This window comes from Miscanthus floridulus, chromosome 5 (genome assembly GCF_019320115.1).
Source record: "Miscanthus floridulus cultivar M001 chromosome 5, ASM1932011v1, whole genome shotgun sequence".
In the NCBI taxonomy this organism is placed as follows: Eukaryota; Viridiplantae; Streptophyta; class Magnoliopsida; order Poales; family Poaceae; genus Miscanthus; species Miscanthus floridulus.
Window position 1 is genome coordinate 76,767,796 of NC_089584.1, and position 16,041 is coordinate 76,783,836.

General features: G+C 42.5%; 1 protein-coding gene and 1 pseudogene across 1 annotated transcript; both read right to left on the minus strand.

Moving 5' to 3' along the window:
- Window positions 1-642: 642 nt before the first annotated feature.
- On the minus strand, window positions 643-3,587 carry LOC136452380 (uncharacterized). Its single transcript, XM_066452993.1, has 5 exons — window positions 3,404-3,587; window positions 3,197-3,317; window positions 2,897-3,107; window positions 1,821-2,088; window positions 643-1,109 (listed from the first exon to the last, which is right to left on the minus strand). Exons 1-5 carry the CDS (start codon window positions 3,461-3,463, stop codon window positions 903-905), a joined length of 867 nt encoding a protein of 288 aa, XP_066309090.1. The 5' UTR covers window positions 3,464-3,587; the 3' UTR covers window positions 643-902.
- Window positions 3,588-5,893: 2,306 nt separating this feature from the next.
- LOC136450094 (carbon catabolite repressor protein 4 homolog 6-like) lies at window positions 5,894-15,508 on the minus strand (annotated as a pseudogene).
- Window positions 15,509-16,041: the final 533 nt, after the last annotated feature.

The following is a 16,041-nucleotide window of genomic DNA, read 5'->3' on the forward strand; positions in this document are numbered from 1 at the left end:
GGAGCAGGGAGTGGCGCCGCGGTCCAAGCCGGCGTTCTATGCTGCGGTCGGACTGGCAAAGCTACGGCAGGCCATTTGGGACCGGTGGCAGGAACACGCCAACCGAGGAAATGGCGCTAAGGGCTTATCCAACGACGTGGCTAAATCACCAGTGGACGTGGCTAAATCACCAGCAGACGTGGAGGGAGAGAAGATTGATAAAAATTAAAAAAGCATGGGAACACTCCTTTGTTGTGCATGCCCTTGAGGGCAAGTAGAGACTGTTGATTCGTTGGCAACGTGCGAGCTAATATGGTGTTTAGCTAGCTATTTCGACAAGAAGGGTAAGGGGTGATGGCGTCCCCGTTTGTAAACAGCGAATGGTACAATATGTATATGTTAGAATATTAGAATTAAATTTCATTTCAATTTCAGTCCCATACTCTTTAAAAGTGCCCTTACCAAGCCCAAGCTCTATTACACCACGATGCCAATATTCACTCCATTCTCCATTCACAAATTATGTTTCTTCCTCATCTTTTTGATAACACACATTTGATTCCGTTATTAAAACAGCACTCACCGAGATTTCAGCTTACCAGCAAGCAACGAGCCTATAATAAAGCTCTAAAGTGGATGGTTACTGCCATGTAACCTCAGACGAGTGGAAAACACAGTGATTTCTGATTTATTATATTATTATTCACCTCAAGCAGTGGAACACAGAATAGACTACAAAACAGACGGACTCTTGACACCTATCGGTCTCAGTACTTGTTTGGCTTTTTAGAGGCCCCTCAATTCTACGTGTAAGAAAGATGTATACTTGGAAAAATTACATCAATGTTCAATGAACATGGAAGGGATTCCACATGGAAAATTGTGTGTATTCCTCACTAGTACAAGCATAGTTGTAAATAACCCTATACAGTTATCGTGAAGAAATAGAGTTTCAGCAAAACAGCAAGCCCCAACTGCAACAAGAATATCCCTGCAACGATCAGGAACCATCGCTCACCAGAATTTACAATGTGCGCACGGAGATTTACAGCAACGAAGGTGGCAGACATGAAACCAGCAACACCAGCAATCACCCATCTGAATATTTCTATTGGCACAATAGACAGAAGCTGTCACACAAAAGGAGAAAGAACTTTCAGTCAACTTCAAATGCTAAAGCAGTGTACAAATACTCCAAATCATTTGAACAGGTAATATACTGGTATTTTGTCAACAGAGAATCAGTAAATGACAGATATAGCTTATATGGAAGTAAAAATAGTAACTGTTTTTTTTTTCATTTTGACAGTTGATCCATAGAAAAGTATTTGACCATATGAAACCAGTATCACTAGATTCATACATGAAGCCTACTAACATAGTACACAACTATATGGCTTGTAAAACCATGTAACTACTCCCTCTGTTCTAAATTATAAGACGTTTTGACTTTTCTAGATACATTGCTCTTGCTATGCATCTAGACATAGTGTACATCTAAATGCATAGCAAAAGCTACATATCTAGAAAAGCCAAAACGTCTTATAATTTGGAATGGAGGGAGTAGTAAAAAGGGTACCTAGCAAACAAATTATATTGGTAAATGGTGGTAGTAATGACCCTTGGAATTAATTGGTTTCATTTTTTTATTTTTATACAAAATCAGTGAAAATTCTTTAAACTCAAGCTTGCTGATGCTTTACAGGCGTTAGAATTCAGTGAACATTTCCAGTAGAAAAGGCTAAATTTCAAGCAACTTTAACAATAGGCCATAGTGGCACAATTGTAAACTAATAGAATTGTAGTTCCTAAGTATATGTGCAATTTAGTAAGAACCTTACCGATGCTGGAATGAAGATGAACAGAGAGTATCCATATAGGCACCACAATTGCACCAGACCAGCAGGTGCTGAGAAGTACTTGAGAATAACATATAAAAGAAGAGGAACAAATGTCACGTAGCCATAGAATAAGCCAGCAGACCAGGTAACCAAGTTGATATCATAGTTCCATTCCTTCTTGTGCCATTTGTGGGATAGGTAGGTGACAAAAGTAGCAATAGATGCAGCAACAAAAATCAGGGTGGTGCATGTCCAAAAGGGCCCATACCTACAGAATACAAAATGAAACAGAAGGCATAGCAGATCAGTAGCAAATTACAAAGAATTAATCATTCAGACAAATATAAAATCTTCCAGGTGACTCACATTCACCAAGTTCTCTGTACTGTTATCCCATTGTTAGTTACGAAGTTATTAAACTCTCGTTCATATGTCCTAAATTGAAATGGTTGATAGTCGAATTGTTCTTTTCAGAAAGAAGCATTCAATGCAACTTCACAGGCATATTCTACTTTGATGTAGATCCACTACAGGCAATCATACACAACATTGAGGAACAACAATTTGATTGCAAACGAACATAATTCCTTCAAAAGGATACCATAAATTTGTATTTCAACCCAATAGCAAGTGTAAATACTAATAGCTAGTTGACACTTGTTATTTGCTGAATAAACTCTACAGAAACTCCCGTAGAAAGGGCTCTGACATTGCAGCCATCTTAAAATCTTAAAACAAACTCAAAGAAAAATATCAGCAATCTTCAATGGTAGACAAAAATAATTGTTCTAAGGATCAGTTCAACCAAAAACCAACAGATCCCGCTCAAAGAGAAACTATGTATTTGGAACAACCCAGCTATCAGTGTGCAGAACCAGAGATGTGAATGCGCAAAACTACATAACCAACACCTTCCAGCCAAAGCAAACACACCCACATTCACACCGACGGGCAACATATTAGCTAAAGCTCACAATGATCTATCGTGTCTGCTACCTAAGGCAACATGTTTCAGTAATGCAGCAAAACTGAGCTATACTATGTTCTCTGAGAGGGGAACTGGTTGAAAAGCATACAGGTCAGGGTTCTCGGAGGTCTTCTCGGTAAATGTGCCGCGGAAGGGGAAGACGGACTCCCAGATCCTCTCGACGACGTCGGAAGTGTCAACATCGAAGTAGGGCTTGTACGCCGCCACGGAGAACATGCGGAACCAGCCGCCCTGCGCGGCATCATCCGACCCGGCACTGCCACCGCTTCCGGTTCCTCCCCCCTTGGACAAGAAGGTGTCTGCGCGAAAGAGCCACCGCGGCCAGGTCAGTGAGTCGGATCCGAAGAGAAACGTGAAGAACACGGGAGCAGAGGCCGCGAGATCTGACCGTCGGCGTCGGTGGGCGGGCGGTAGGCGCCAGCGATCTTGCCCCTGGCCTCGGACGGCGGGAAGGTCTGGAGGTTGGAGTCGGCGAACCTGATGGCCGGCGGATCTGTCCCCGTGGCCGCCTGCGTGGTGTGGCAAGAGAGAGAGAGTGAGGCCGGCTGTGTGCCGCGCGAGAGGAGGTAGACTGGCAGAAAGGGCGGTTGCATACCGGGACGGATCCGGAGGCCTTGGGGTCGTCGAGGGCGGAGTACCCACCGCCGGACATCATCTTCGCCGGCCCACGGCAGACGGCGGGGACGGAGCTGTGCTTCGCGGCGAGTCAGGCCGGCCGCGTGGAGAGGGGGAGAGCGGATGATGGTTTATGCGGTATCTGGCTGCGGCTTCCGCTTCTCGTTGGATCGTACCCAACCGGGCCCACTTGGCTCGCTCCGTTTACGTGAACCGTGTCGGCGCGGGCGGTTGCTTACGGCAGATGAAATTGCTCACCGTCATGTTGCTCTAGGGCAGAAATTAGATTAAACTAAGCTAAAAAAGAAATTAGATTAAACTAGATAGACAAAATCATACCTTTTCGTTTCTTTCGTGCAAGCCATGTGTTTTTTCCAAATCAAAACTCATGCATACATACGCGCACCATCTAACTCCTATATATAAATATAGGTACATCTTATGTTGCTCTAAGCAGAAACTAGATTGACAAAATCATACTCTTTCGGTTCTTTCATGCAAGCCAATTTTTTTTATAGAGTTACATCATGTTTCAATAACTTGCATAAGAGCGTCTTCAACAGATAATTCCTAGCTACCCATTTGCATATGTGGAGGAGAGAGAGGTGGCAGAAAACTGACCGCCAGCGAGAAGCTCATCGCTCAGCAGCAACGGATTTCCATAAACTTCACTGTTTCTGCCCTCCTAGTTCACATCCCTGAGCACGTGTTTAGTTCCAACCCAAAATCCCAAAAAGTGCTACAGTACCCATCACATCGAATCTTGCGATACGTGCATGGAGCATTAAATATAGACGAAAAAAACAGCTAATTGCACAGTTTGGTTGGAAATTACGAGACAAACGTTTTGAGCCTAATTAGTCCATGATTGAACACTAATTGCCAAATAAAAACGAAAGTGCTACAGTAGCCCAAATTCTCAAATCCATCCAACTAAACACGCGTTGAACTGTGCGGTTACATATTTGTTTATTCTTTTCAGTCCTACTCCTCGCCTGCCAATTTCACAGGGCCGTTGGGGAAGCCCTAATAAGATGATTTGCTTTCGAAGACTACCAACTCTGTAATTTAAAATTGTTTGTGCAAAATCAAGGGTATTAAATGTGGAAGGACATTGGGTGTTCGGCTAGTATAGTCATGGCTTGTTTCAACTCGTTTCAGCTTATTCTCTCTCACAGAATACTATTTAATCATCCAAAACCAGCCGAATCCACTGTTCATCGGATCAGCCGAACACGCCGTTGTTGGACTGGACGACACCTTTCTGAAAGTTTCAGCCTGTTTGCTTGTTAGTTTCAGCCAGGGCTTATCAGTCAACCAACAGGTGTTTTTCCTCTCACAACAAACCAGTACCAATCGGATTTATCAGCCCAGAAACCAACAAACAAAGAGAGCCTTTATTATCCTGACCTCTTTAAAAATGCCTGCCAAGCCGCATGCTCTGATGGCAAAGCTATATGATGAGGGACTGAAATATGTTTCAGTTTCAGGAGTTTTTGGGGGGCAGTGAAGTAGAGCAACTGAACATTCTAAGAACAACTTTGTATGTTTGGATTAGAGGAATTTCATAGGAATTTCAAAGGAATCAAATTCCTATGTTTTACTTAGATCACGTGCTGTTTGGATTGGAGGAATGAAGTTTTCCTTTCCTATGGAAAGCCTTGCTTTTCTTCATGAAATGGAGGAAATAAAACATCCACTCTGACCTCTTAGAAAATTTTCCTATATGTGAATGGAGAGATGAGCAGCCTTTGTTTACTAGAATGGAGAAATAAACATGCTCTTATATCACTATGTTCCAAACACCCATTCCGATAAAATTTGTGTGTTTTTCAACACTCAATTCTTATTCCTTTGTTTTGTTTATTTTCTCGGTTCCCTTTATATTCTTCCTTTCCAAACAGGCCCCCTTGATGGTTGGAAAGGCAGCAAATTTTGATGCTTATGTGGTGGGGCTGAAAGCAACGATCATATCATTTTTAATTGTGCCATGTCTCAATTTTTGTGGAGCTGCTTATCATCCGACGGCATCATGGCTTCCCAACTTCATCAACTGATCTGTGGGCAAGTTGGTAGTCTCTCGGCCTTTTTGTTTTCTGCAGGCTTTGCTTGGCGTCTGACATTGGCGAGATTTCAGATTTGATTCTCTTGTATAATAGGATATTTTGTTCTTGCTCTCTTTCGTTAGCTGGCATCCCCAGCATATAAAACTTAAATAACCCTTTATTGTTTGTTTTCTAGAAAAGCAGAATTATCGTCTTCTAAAACCATCAAGGGTGCTAATTGTCTTATGCTCAGAACGTTTCCGACTGGATCAACCCTGATGGCAACAGACGCGGTGCTAATTGTCTTATGATCAGAACGTTTCCGACTGAGCCTGTTCGCTTGCTCGTAAACGATCGTAAATTTCCAGCCAGGAACAGTATTTTTCTCTCACACCAAACCAGCCAGCAGTAAATAATCCACGATACGACCTCCCGAACAGGCTGCCAACCCTGAGGGCAACAGACGCCGGTGTATCAGGGCAGCTATGTTCTACCCCATGACTCAAACGAGTCATTGGTACGTTCTAGTACATGACAGGGCGGCAAGTAGAGTGGCAGCACATCAAAATACACTCCACAGGCAATCGAACAGAACGATGCTCTAAAACTGGACCCAAGTGTTTTATCCCTCCAGTACTCATGCACAATTCACAGGGCATGCCGGAAAGAAAGAAAGAAAAGAAATTAACGAGCTCTAAAAGAGCAAAAATTGGTTCAGGATAATAAATGTAGAAATGACAGTTAATCGTCCCGTAGACAGTAGACTATTCTTTCTCCAGAGGTGTGTGTTTGGTCACTAGCTACTATGCAGGTGCCCTCTCGGCCTGATAAATAGGCGTCATTTTGTAAAAGCCAATTCACAGGCAAGGGCAATGTGATCGCTTCCCCATTTCTGTGAAACAAACATAAACTGGCTGGATTAGCATGCATCGATACAGCAATTGGTTGATTTGGTTCATTAAACACAAAAGAATAAAAGAAATATGGATCTGTACCTTGGTCGGGAACCCAATTGTTTGTTTCAAAATCTCTTTCGGAAATGTATCCAAGACTTGAACAGTATGCAGACCTTCCGAGGCCCTAAATTATAACACGATTGCCAAATTAGATTGCTGAATGCTCAGGTGTTACATTGCATTAGCTTCAGAAGGATAGTTGCTTACCATATGTAGTCTACTGTTCCCATGAATTTTCTGTTGTAGCTTGTCACTAGTGGTTCCTTGCTGGCATCTTTTGTTCCTTCAAAATCCTGTTTGAATAGTTACCAATAGGAACCATTTGCGTTCTGTGGGTACTGAAATCTTATCCAGTTCTACAATAACATTAACTAAAAGGAAACTAGTACATGTTCTAATAAATTTAAAAAACAGCACAAACTTAAATGGTTGAAAATAAAATGTTGAAAATGCAGACAAAATAAAAGGAAAAAAGATTGTACTTGCCTCCACGTCAGTATATACACTCCTTAATTTCAAACTGTGTTCCATGAAAGTGCATTCATCCTTCCCAGTGGCAGCTTTTATTTCTTCTGGTGTCCACCTGTACGGATCATGATAGTAATACCCTTCATTCAATGTAACCTGCTGAGAAGATGGTGAACTATCTGAAGTTTCTGGAAGCTGATCTTCCTCTTCAAGTAAGTGACCATTACCACCAGATAACTCTTCAAAGAAGGAAGGGTCAGAGTTCACATCTGTACAGGTAACTTCATCAGTTGCTGTATCATCTTCAAAAGCATGAGCATTGTTTTCAGGCTCATCTCTACAAGAGACTGAATGGCTCTTTACCACTTCAGCAGAACACTGATCGATACATGCATCTGAAACAGCACCATTTGGTTGATGTACTGGTTCTACTCCAGTACTAGTTTCTCCTTCTAGCTTCACATTACTCATCTGGTGAATGGCATCAGTGACATTCTCAGAACCATTGAAATGAGATGACTCTGGTTCATTAGTTGCACAATTCTCTTCAGCAGACAACATGGATTCAATGGTATTTTCCTTTTCATGAGGCTTATCTTGTGAGACAGTAAACAGTTGATCTGTAAGTTCTTCTGAAATCACATCACCAGCCAAGTTGTCTGACGAAAGCAGCTGACTGCTATCAATTATTTCATACGAACCTGACCTAAGGATCTCAGTACAAACTGTAGCTGGAGCAGACGGAGCATCTGCAAAGTCAGGTCCTTCTCCAGATTCAGTTTTGATCCCTCCAGGAGACCCTTCACTGGATTTGTCAGTGGGTTTACACTCTTTGTCAGCATCAAAAGAACAGGCACTCTTTACAGTACCTTCCAAACAGTTCAATAATCCTTGCTCGTCGAGCTTAGAAGAGCCTGAACAAGGTACATTATTGCCACAACAGTAACTTGATTTGGAGTCAAAGAGAGACTCTGAAGAGGTATCAGTTAAAACAGGTTCTCTTCCATCAGGGGAAGAATTCTCCACCAACTTTGTTGTTTCAGTTTGAGGCTTACAATCATTTAGAAGAGTTACGTTTCCCTCTCTATTGTTGGTTGGATAAAAAGGTGGATGGGATCTGTCACAAATAGAAAGCAACCAATGAATTGCACATCTATGTAACATTAGAAAAAGACAGGTTACAAATATGTAGGAAGAGATTGGCCAAAAACAAATACTAAACAATTCCAAGAAGCAGAAGATTCACCGAGATATATTAGGGCCAGTATATAGCCCCTGTGAACTACCACCAGTTTGCTGTCCAGATATAGTATTTTTCGCAAGGTCAGACAAATTCAACTGCACAATTTGGAAGTTTTATGTAAGTTTCAGCTCCATGAAATCAGTGACACTAATGGGTTGAAGAGAGAAAAAAACATTACCTTTTGCTCCAACATAAACTTGTACAGTGGACTCTGAATAAAAAAGAAATGAGATAGACATTAAATACCTCGTTTGTGTTAATCATTATCCCAACAGCATGACAAAAACAGTAAATTACCACATAATCTTGAATAGATAAATAGAGATCCATACAACAACGTTACCTTGGGTGTAGAGTTGAAATCTCCACAAAGTATCACTGGAGCATTATTCCACATCTTAGATAGAGTGTAAGCTTTATCCAGAAGTGTCCTGACCTGTAGGACCATAAAATCAGAAATGCAATATTAAGGTGATTAGTAAATGGTCAAGAATGCAGAGGAAGGAGAAAAGACACTACAAAGAATATAGAAATGATGCCAAGAAAGCATAAACCATCATGTATAAAGGTATACATCATCTCTATTTTGTACTGAATAGCAAATAACAAAATAAATCGACTAGGGGAAGAGACGTCCACCCTAGCATTTTAATAGGTACAAGGTGAGAATAAAGATGTCCACCCTCACTAGCCAACTCATCTCAGGGAGATTCTCAACATGTAAAAAATAATAAATAACAAATAATGTTGTTTTTTGTTTAGCACAGATGATGCTCAACATGCTAAGAAGTAATAATGTCATTTTTTGTTTAGCATATAACAAAATGATATTATTACTTGTTAGCATGTTGGACATATGCAGCAACTCCATTTCTTTTATGCTCAAATTGAGTAAATATATATAGTGTTCTTGATTCTAATACAACAATAACAACATAGCCTTTCAGTCCCAAGCAAGTTGGGGTAGACTAGAGTTGAAACCCACCAAAAACCCCAAGTCACGGTTCAGTCACTTCAATAGGTGCTTTCCAAGTACTCCTATTCAAACATAGATCTGTAGGTATATCCCAAGCTTTCAAATATCTTTTTATTGTCTCCCCCATGTCAATTTTGGTCTTCCCCTACCTTTCCTCATATTATTAGCTTGGCTTAGGACTCCACAATGTACTGGTGCCTCTGGAGGTCTCCTTTGGACATGGCCAAACCACCTCAACCGATGTTGGACAAGCTTTTCTTCAATTGGTGCTACCTCTAGGCGATCACGTATATCATCGTTCCGAACTCGGTCCATTCTTGTGTGACCGTAAATCCATCGCAACATACGCATTTCTGCAATACTCAGTTGTTGAACATGTCGAATCTTTGTAGGCCAACATTCTACTCCATACAACATAGCCGGTCTAATCGCCGTTCCATAGAACTTGCCTTTTAGCTTTTGTGGTACCCTCTTGTCACAGAGAATGCCAGAAGCTTGTCGCCACTTGATCCACCCTGCTTTGATTCTATGGCTAACGTCCGTATCAATATCTCCATCCCAGATACCGAAAGGTATTCTTCTTAGGCACTACTTGACCTTCCATACTCACATCTCCCTCCTCCTGTACAACTCCGCCAAAGTCGCATCTCATGTATTCGGTTTTAGTTCTGCTCAATCTAAAACATTTAGACTCAAGGGTCTGCCGTCATAACTCTAGTTTCATATTTACTCCCGCCTGGCTTTCGTCCACTAGCACTACATCATCAGCAAACAACATACACCAAGGGATATCCCCTTGTATGTTCCTGATAACCTCATCCATTAACAAGACAAAGAGATACGGGCTTAAAGCTGATCCTTGATGAAGTCCAATTTTAATCGCGAAGTAACATGTGTTACCATCGTTTGTTCGAACACTAGTCACAACATTGTTGTACATGTCCTTGATAAGGGCCACGTACTTTGATAGGACTTTTATGTTTGTCCAAAGACCACCACATAACATTTCCTGGTATCTTGTCATAAGTCCTTCTCCAAGTCAATGAAAACCAAGTAGAGGTCCTTGTTCTGCTCTCTAAACCGCTCCATAACCTGTCTTATTAAGAAAATTGCTTCTGTGGTTGATCTTCCGGCATGAAACCAAATTGGTTTGTTGATATCTGCGTCGTTCCTCGGAGGCGCTGCTCGATGACTCTCCCATAACTTCATAGTGTGGCTCATCAACTTAATTCTCCGATAGTTAGTACAACTTTGGATATCTCCCTTGTTCTTGTAGATTGGTACCAATATGCTTCTTCTCCACTCCTCAGGCATCTTGTTCGATCGAAAGATATTGTTGAACATTTTGGTTAGCCATACTATAGCTATATCCCCGAGACATCTCCACACCTTGATTGGGATACCATCAGGGCCCATCGCTTTGCCCCCTTTCATCCTTTTCAAGGCTTCTCTGACCTCCGATTCTTGAATCCTCCGCACAAAGCGCCTGTTAGTGTCATCAAACGAGTCGTCCAGCTGAATGGTGTTCTCGTTCTCACCATTGAACAATTTATCCAAATACTCTTATCATCTATGTCTGATCTCATCCTCCTTCACCAAGAGCTGCTCCCTCTCATCCTTTATGCACTTGACTTGGTTGAAGTCCCTTGTCTTCCTATCGCGAGCCCTAGCCATCCTATAAATGTCCTTCTCTCCTTCCTTCGTACTCAAACGTCGGTAAAGATCCTCATAGGCTCGCCCCTTTGCCTCACTCACCGCTCGTTTTGCAGTCTTCTTTGCCACCTTATACTTCTCTATGTTGTTTGCACACATGTCATGATACAAGCGCTTATAGCACTCCTTTTTCTTAATAGCCTTTTGCACATCTTCATTCCACCACCAAGTGTCCTTTCGAGTCGCATCCGCTCCCTTTGGTCACTTCAAGCACCTCTGAAGCAACCTTCCGAATGTATGTTTCCATCTTCTCCCACATGTTGTTTGCATCCCCTTCATCATTCTAAGGGCCCTCTTCAATGACCTTTTCCTTAAAGACCTTTGATGCCTCCCCTTCTAATTTCCACCACTTCGTTCTAGCAACCCTAGCTTGTTTGTTCCCACGACCTTGCACCAGAAAGCGGAGTGGAGATACCTGGAGACATCAAAGGCGCCCCACTATGCCTGAGGACATCAAAGGCGCCCCACCATAGGCGGAGTTTTCTTGATTCTAATACAAACAATAATAATCAGGCCAAGCAGCTAAGACAGGTAACAATGAGCACGCTATATATATGTTTCAATTAAAACAGGAAGTCAAATGCACGAAAAGAACCACATCAAACAGCAACGTACCTGACCAAGTTTGATGTCCCCTCTCTTCGGATTATATAGAACATGAATATTACATATAACCACTTGTTTAGCTTGTTGCGGATGGTTAGAGCTGTTAGACAAGAAAAAAAGAATAACATGGATAAATAGCATGATAGTGTTTTCTAATATAAAAAAGACTATGACACACATGATACAGTAACTACACACAACTCAGGATCACCGAGGATACAGACAAACGCAGGATAATTGTATCACAACTATAATTGCAATTACATCACCTTTACAGTAAGAACCAGTCATTCTAGAGCGTCAAAACTTCTCGAAGCTGTGAACCAGATTGACTATGATAGCATTGTACCTCCAAACTGAATATTAGGGATAACAGTTATCTAAAAAAGAAACTGATTTCCAAGGGAGCAAATAAGGATGGCAAAATAATCTTTCCATTCAGCTCCAGCATAAGCATAACCCTCATTTGTGATTCAATCCGTTCATAGCAATCATGTTGTATTGGGCCATGCAGATACCACGATGTGCATTGTTGACTTTTTCATCCGTTCATTAGTTCAGAAAAGGCTTCCGTGCAATCTTCAGATCAGAAAGATAGAAGCAGCAGTAGACATGAAGCTCTCGACCTCATGAGGAAGGGCAAGGCTAGATCATTGATGATAGCACCAGCAATTGAAGTTGGATTTATGCTGGTGGATATTAAGCTATTAGCAGCACTTGCATCAGTTTATACTATAATTTGTTTGGGCTAAACTATTGGGTCGATGAGGATGTCCATATTTAACCCTTGAATCGGGAGTTAGTTTTAATCCTTTTTCGTCTCTCAAGGGAGTAAACAGTAGCCTAAAATTTCTTTAAAATAAGGATAAAAGCAGACTGTATACTTTCTGAAGTCCTGAAATTGCAATTACCTTGTAGATAAACTCGTAGAGTCAGTTTGCACATTTTGAGGGGCCACCGACTGAACAATACAAGGAAATAAATAGAAGATTTAGATGTCCTACAAGATTAGCAGCATATAAAAACCAAAATTTTAGTTCAGGGGCTGATAAAGTTGCCCCAATTTTAACAAACCTCTAAAACACAGATCTGCGCAACATTATCACGAAATCCAAGCTTGTTGAACTCAATGTCCTCTTCATAGCGCAACTGGAACCTGATAAGACATGACACAAGCTAAAGTTGGAAATTTTTCATATGTTCAGCATGGTGAAATGTGAAACAAACTTTGGATCACATCAAAATAAGGAATTTTGAACCAATTACCTTGTTGTTCTCCAAAAAATAGCACATCCATCAGCTGCATCTCCAGTCCGTATCTGTCACCCATTCAGCAAAAAAAAGATTGTCATACAGTCAAGAAGATTCAAGAAAAAAAGGTGTTCCTCTTTTGCCAATGGAACCTAATAAAGTTTCAAAATCACATGTTTTATTCAATTAATTAAAATTATTATGTTAATGTAACTACAAAGTAGCCAGTCTCTCTTAACAACATGTTGCTAAAAGTGTCATATAGAAGAGTAAAACAGCATTGAAAACATTACCTTCCATCTGCCATTATATCCTCGGCTTGCCATTTCTTGTTCAAGGTCTGTAAATTTGTCAACCTCCTAAAAGCACAAAGGGATACAATGCAAACATTCATCAAAGGGATTGACAGGTACTCTATATATATATGCTACTCCCTCCATTCCAAATTATAAGACGTTTTGGCTTTTCTAGGTCCAATATTTTTTTCTATGTACATAGATATACATTATGTCTAGGTACATGCTAAAAGTAATGTATCTAAAAAAGCCAAAACATCTTATAATTTGGAATGGAGGGAGTACTAAACAATAGCGGACTCTGACAAAAATCAAAGAAATGTTCATCAAAAGGTTTCATCGAGTATAAAGAACTGGCCCATTATATCCTGTTCATGACATTTAATTGCAAACATCATATGGATCCATAGTCACAAATTTTTATGTTTGATAATAAAAAAGCAGGAGGACCTGCTAAGATAAGTATGCTACAGCACTCTTCTTGTGAACTATCTGAAGACATTCTTGTGAACTACCTGAAGACATAGAATGTCTGGAGACCACAGGCCGAACTCAAACAGTAACTTATCCCTTGCGCCAGTTCCAATCCAGGATGAAAGATGGTATTCGTTCATAAAGAAACTGGTGCTCCTGGGCCAGATAGTCCGCAAGTATATTGTATGATAGAACCTTAAACCTCTCTGTACAATCAAAAGTGCAATGTGTAAAATATTAAAGGTGATATGTAAACTTTACTTGAAATAATGATAATGAGGAGCACATACACATAATGGTCACTCAAGTCAAGACGAAAGGCAAACATTGTCACTAAAATAATGAGAATTTCACATACATAATTGGTCCTAAGTCTGCTTGAGATCGAAATACTGAATAAGTCCATTGGAAAGATAGGACAGGAAGGTAATAACAAGCAACACATTCAATGTCCATAAACACATTGAGTGCAACTATAGCTCAGTAATTAATACGCACAAATCTAATTGCAACCCATTCACAACTTTAGTTAAATGGCTGGTGCCATTCTCATCCAGACAGCTTTTTAAGGAATGAGTTCCATCATTTCTCTGTTGGGATCGCTGCTACTGCTCCTCAGGAAGTAGTCGTGGGTGTAGGCGGGCATGGTCTGTATGCGCGGCGGTGAGGTCGCGACGCCGTCCTGGCGGCCAGGCGTCGAGAATGGAAGTGAGTGCACGAGAGAGACAGAGGGAGCGGGAGAGATTAATCAATCTCCAGCTAAACTTCTCATTAACCAAGTGTTCAGGCTTTATAGCCAAATCCTAACAAACTCACCAATCTGACTAACAACTCCAAATGGACTAACTAAACCAAATCTGAGATCCTATATTCTAGGAACGGCGCCCACACTGGACGCGATCACCACTGCTGAGGCCGCGCGCGTCTTGCTGAGCATCGCTCAGCCACTGGCTGCTGCTTACGGTGCTGATAGACCTGGTCCCACCATAACATCCTCACTCCTCACTTGTTTTGTTTGGTTTGTGGAATGGAATAGGTTGATGCATCATCACCTCATTCCTCACAAGCTAATAATTAGTACTAGTGTGAGCCTGTGAGGAATGAAGTCGTTCCACCAAATTTGAGGAATGGACTCACGATGCATCACCTCTCTCATCTAGAATGGTTTGATTTCTCGAATCCAAACACCCTATAAATGTAAACAACAGAACCAGGGTATCCGGAGGATTAGCTACACAATTCTAGGAGCAGACAAGTGGCAAACATTGAAAAGAGTTACCAGCTTGATGTGGCGGCCTCTGCTTCGCAAAGCGCCACCGTCGGCGGTAATCTGCCAGCCTCAGAGGCAGCTGCGGTGCGCCAGGACGGAACCCTGCACTCGGTGCCCCGCGCCCATGCGGCGGGCGCAGGTGCCCGTGAACGTACGGGTTCGGAGCCCCGTAGCCGTACTGAGGCCCCGGCGGCAGCGACTGCTGCTGCTGCTGCGGGTGGCCGTAGTTGTACGGCACAAACCCATAAGGCGGGCTCGGCTGCTGCGTCTGGCCGTATCCGTAGCCATAGCCGTAGCCATACTGCGGTTGGTGAGGGTGAGGCCCCTGCCTGTAGGGCGGCGGAGGCCCGCGGCCGCCGCCGCCGCCGCCGCGACGCAGGGATTCGTTGGCGGCGCGCACGGCGCTGAGATGGGAATCCCCGCTGACGATCTCGGCGGCCGCGTCCGGGGGCGGCGGCGAGGGCCTTCCTGAGTAGCCGCGGTGAGGGCGGGGGTAGCCTCTGCGCTGCAAGGTAAAGGTAGGAGGAGAGATGGTTTATTAGACGCGAGAGATTGAGAGGGGGATGTCACGAGAGGTGAGGAATCGGGAGGGAGGCATACGCTATAGGAGGCGGGGGAGGACATGGCGGCGGCGCGGCGTAGAAAGGCGGAGGAGGCGAGGCGCATCACTCTCGCTCACGGCGGCGGCGGACTCGGCACGGCTGCATTCGAATCAACCAGTCACCGAGGGGCGACGGCGGCGGTGTCTCGTGGCTGCGGCCTGCGGGCGGTGACGGGACCGGAAGCATGTGCTACGGTACGCGAATACGCGATAATATTTATGTATACACCTTCGCATACGTTGACACGTACAACATGCCCAGTATGACCGTATTCTGGACCCCAAAGCGGACTCCAGATGTACGTATACGGCGATCCTGCAAACCAGCCACAGCTACCAAACGTCCAAACGGAAGTACGATTTGTGAGCATTTCAATCGGCACGTCAATTCGTCCTACAACTGCCTGATATAAGACGATTTTCGCTTGAGTCACGGTGCTCCCTCCACCCCAAAATAGAATTGTGTCGTTGTCGCTTTTCGTGGAATTAAACGTTTTAAATTTGGAACCAAATATATTAGAGATAAACATATTACTAATATTTTTCTACAAATCCTGCAACATGAATACCATAGCGATAATTATTCTGAGACAGGAAGCAATATTTGGTTTGGTGAATGTACCAATACAGAATGATTTGATTCAAAATACAAACCTGACGGCGGTATTTGTATTGTGTTGTACTCCCTCAGTCCCAAGATAAGTATCGTTTTGAGTTTC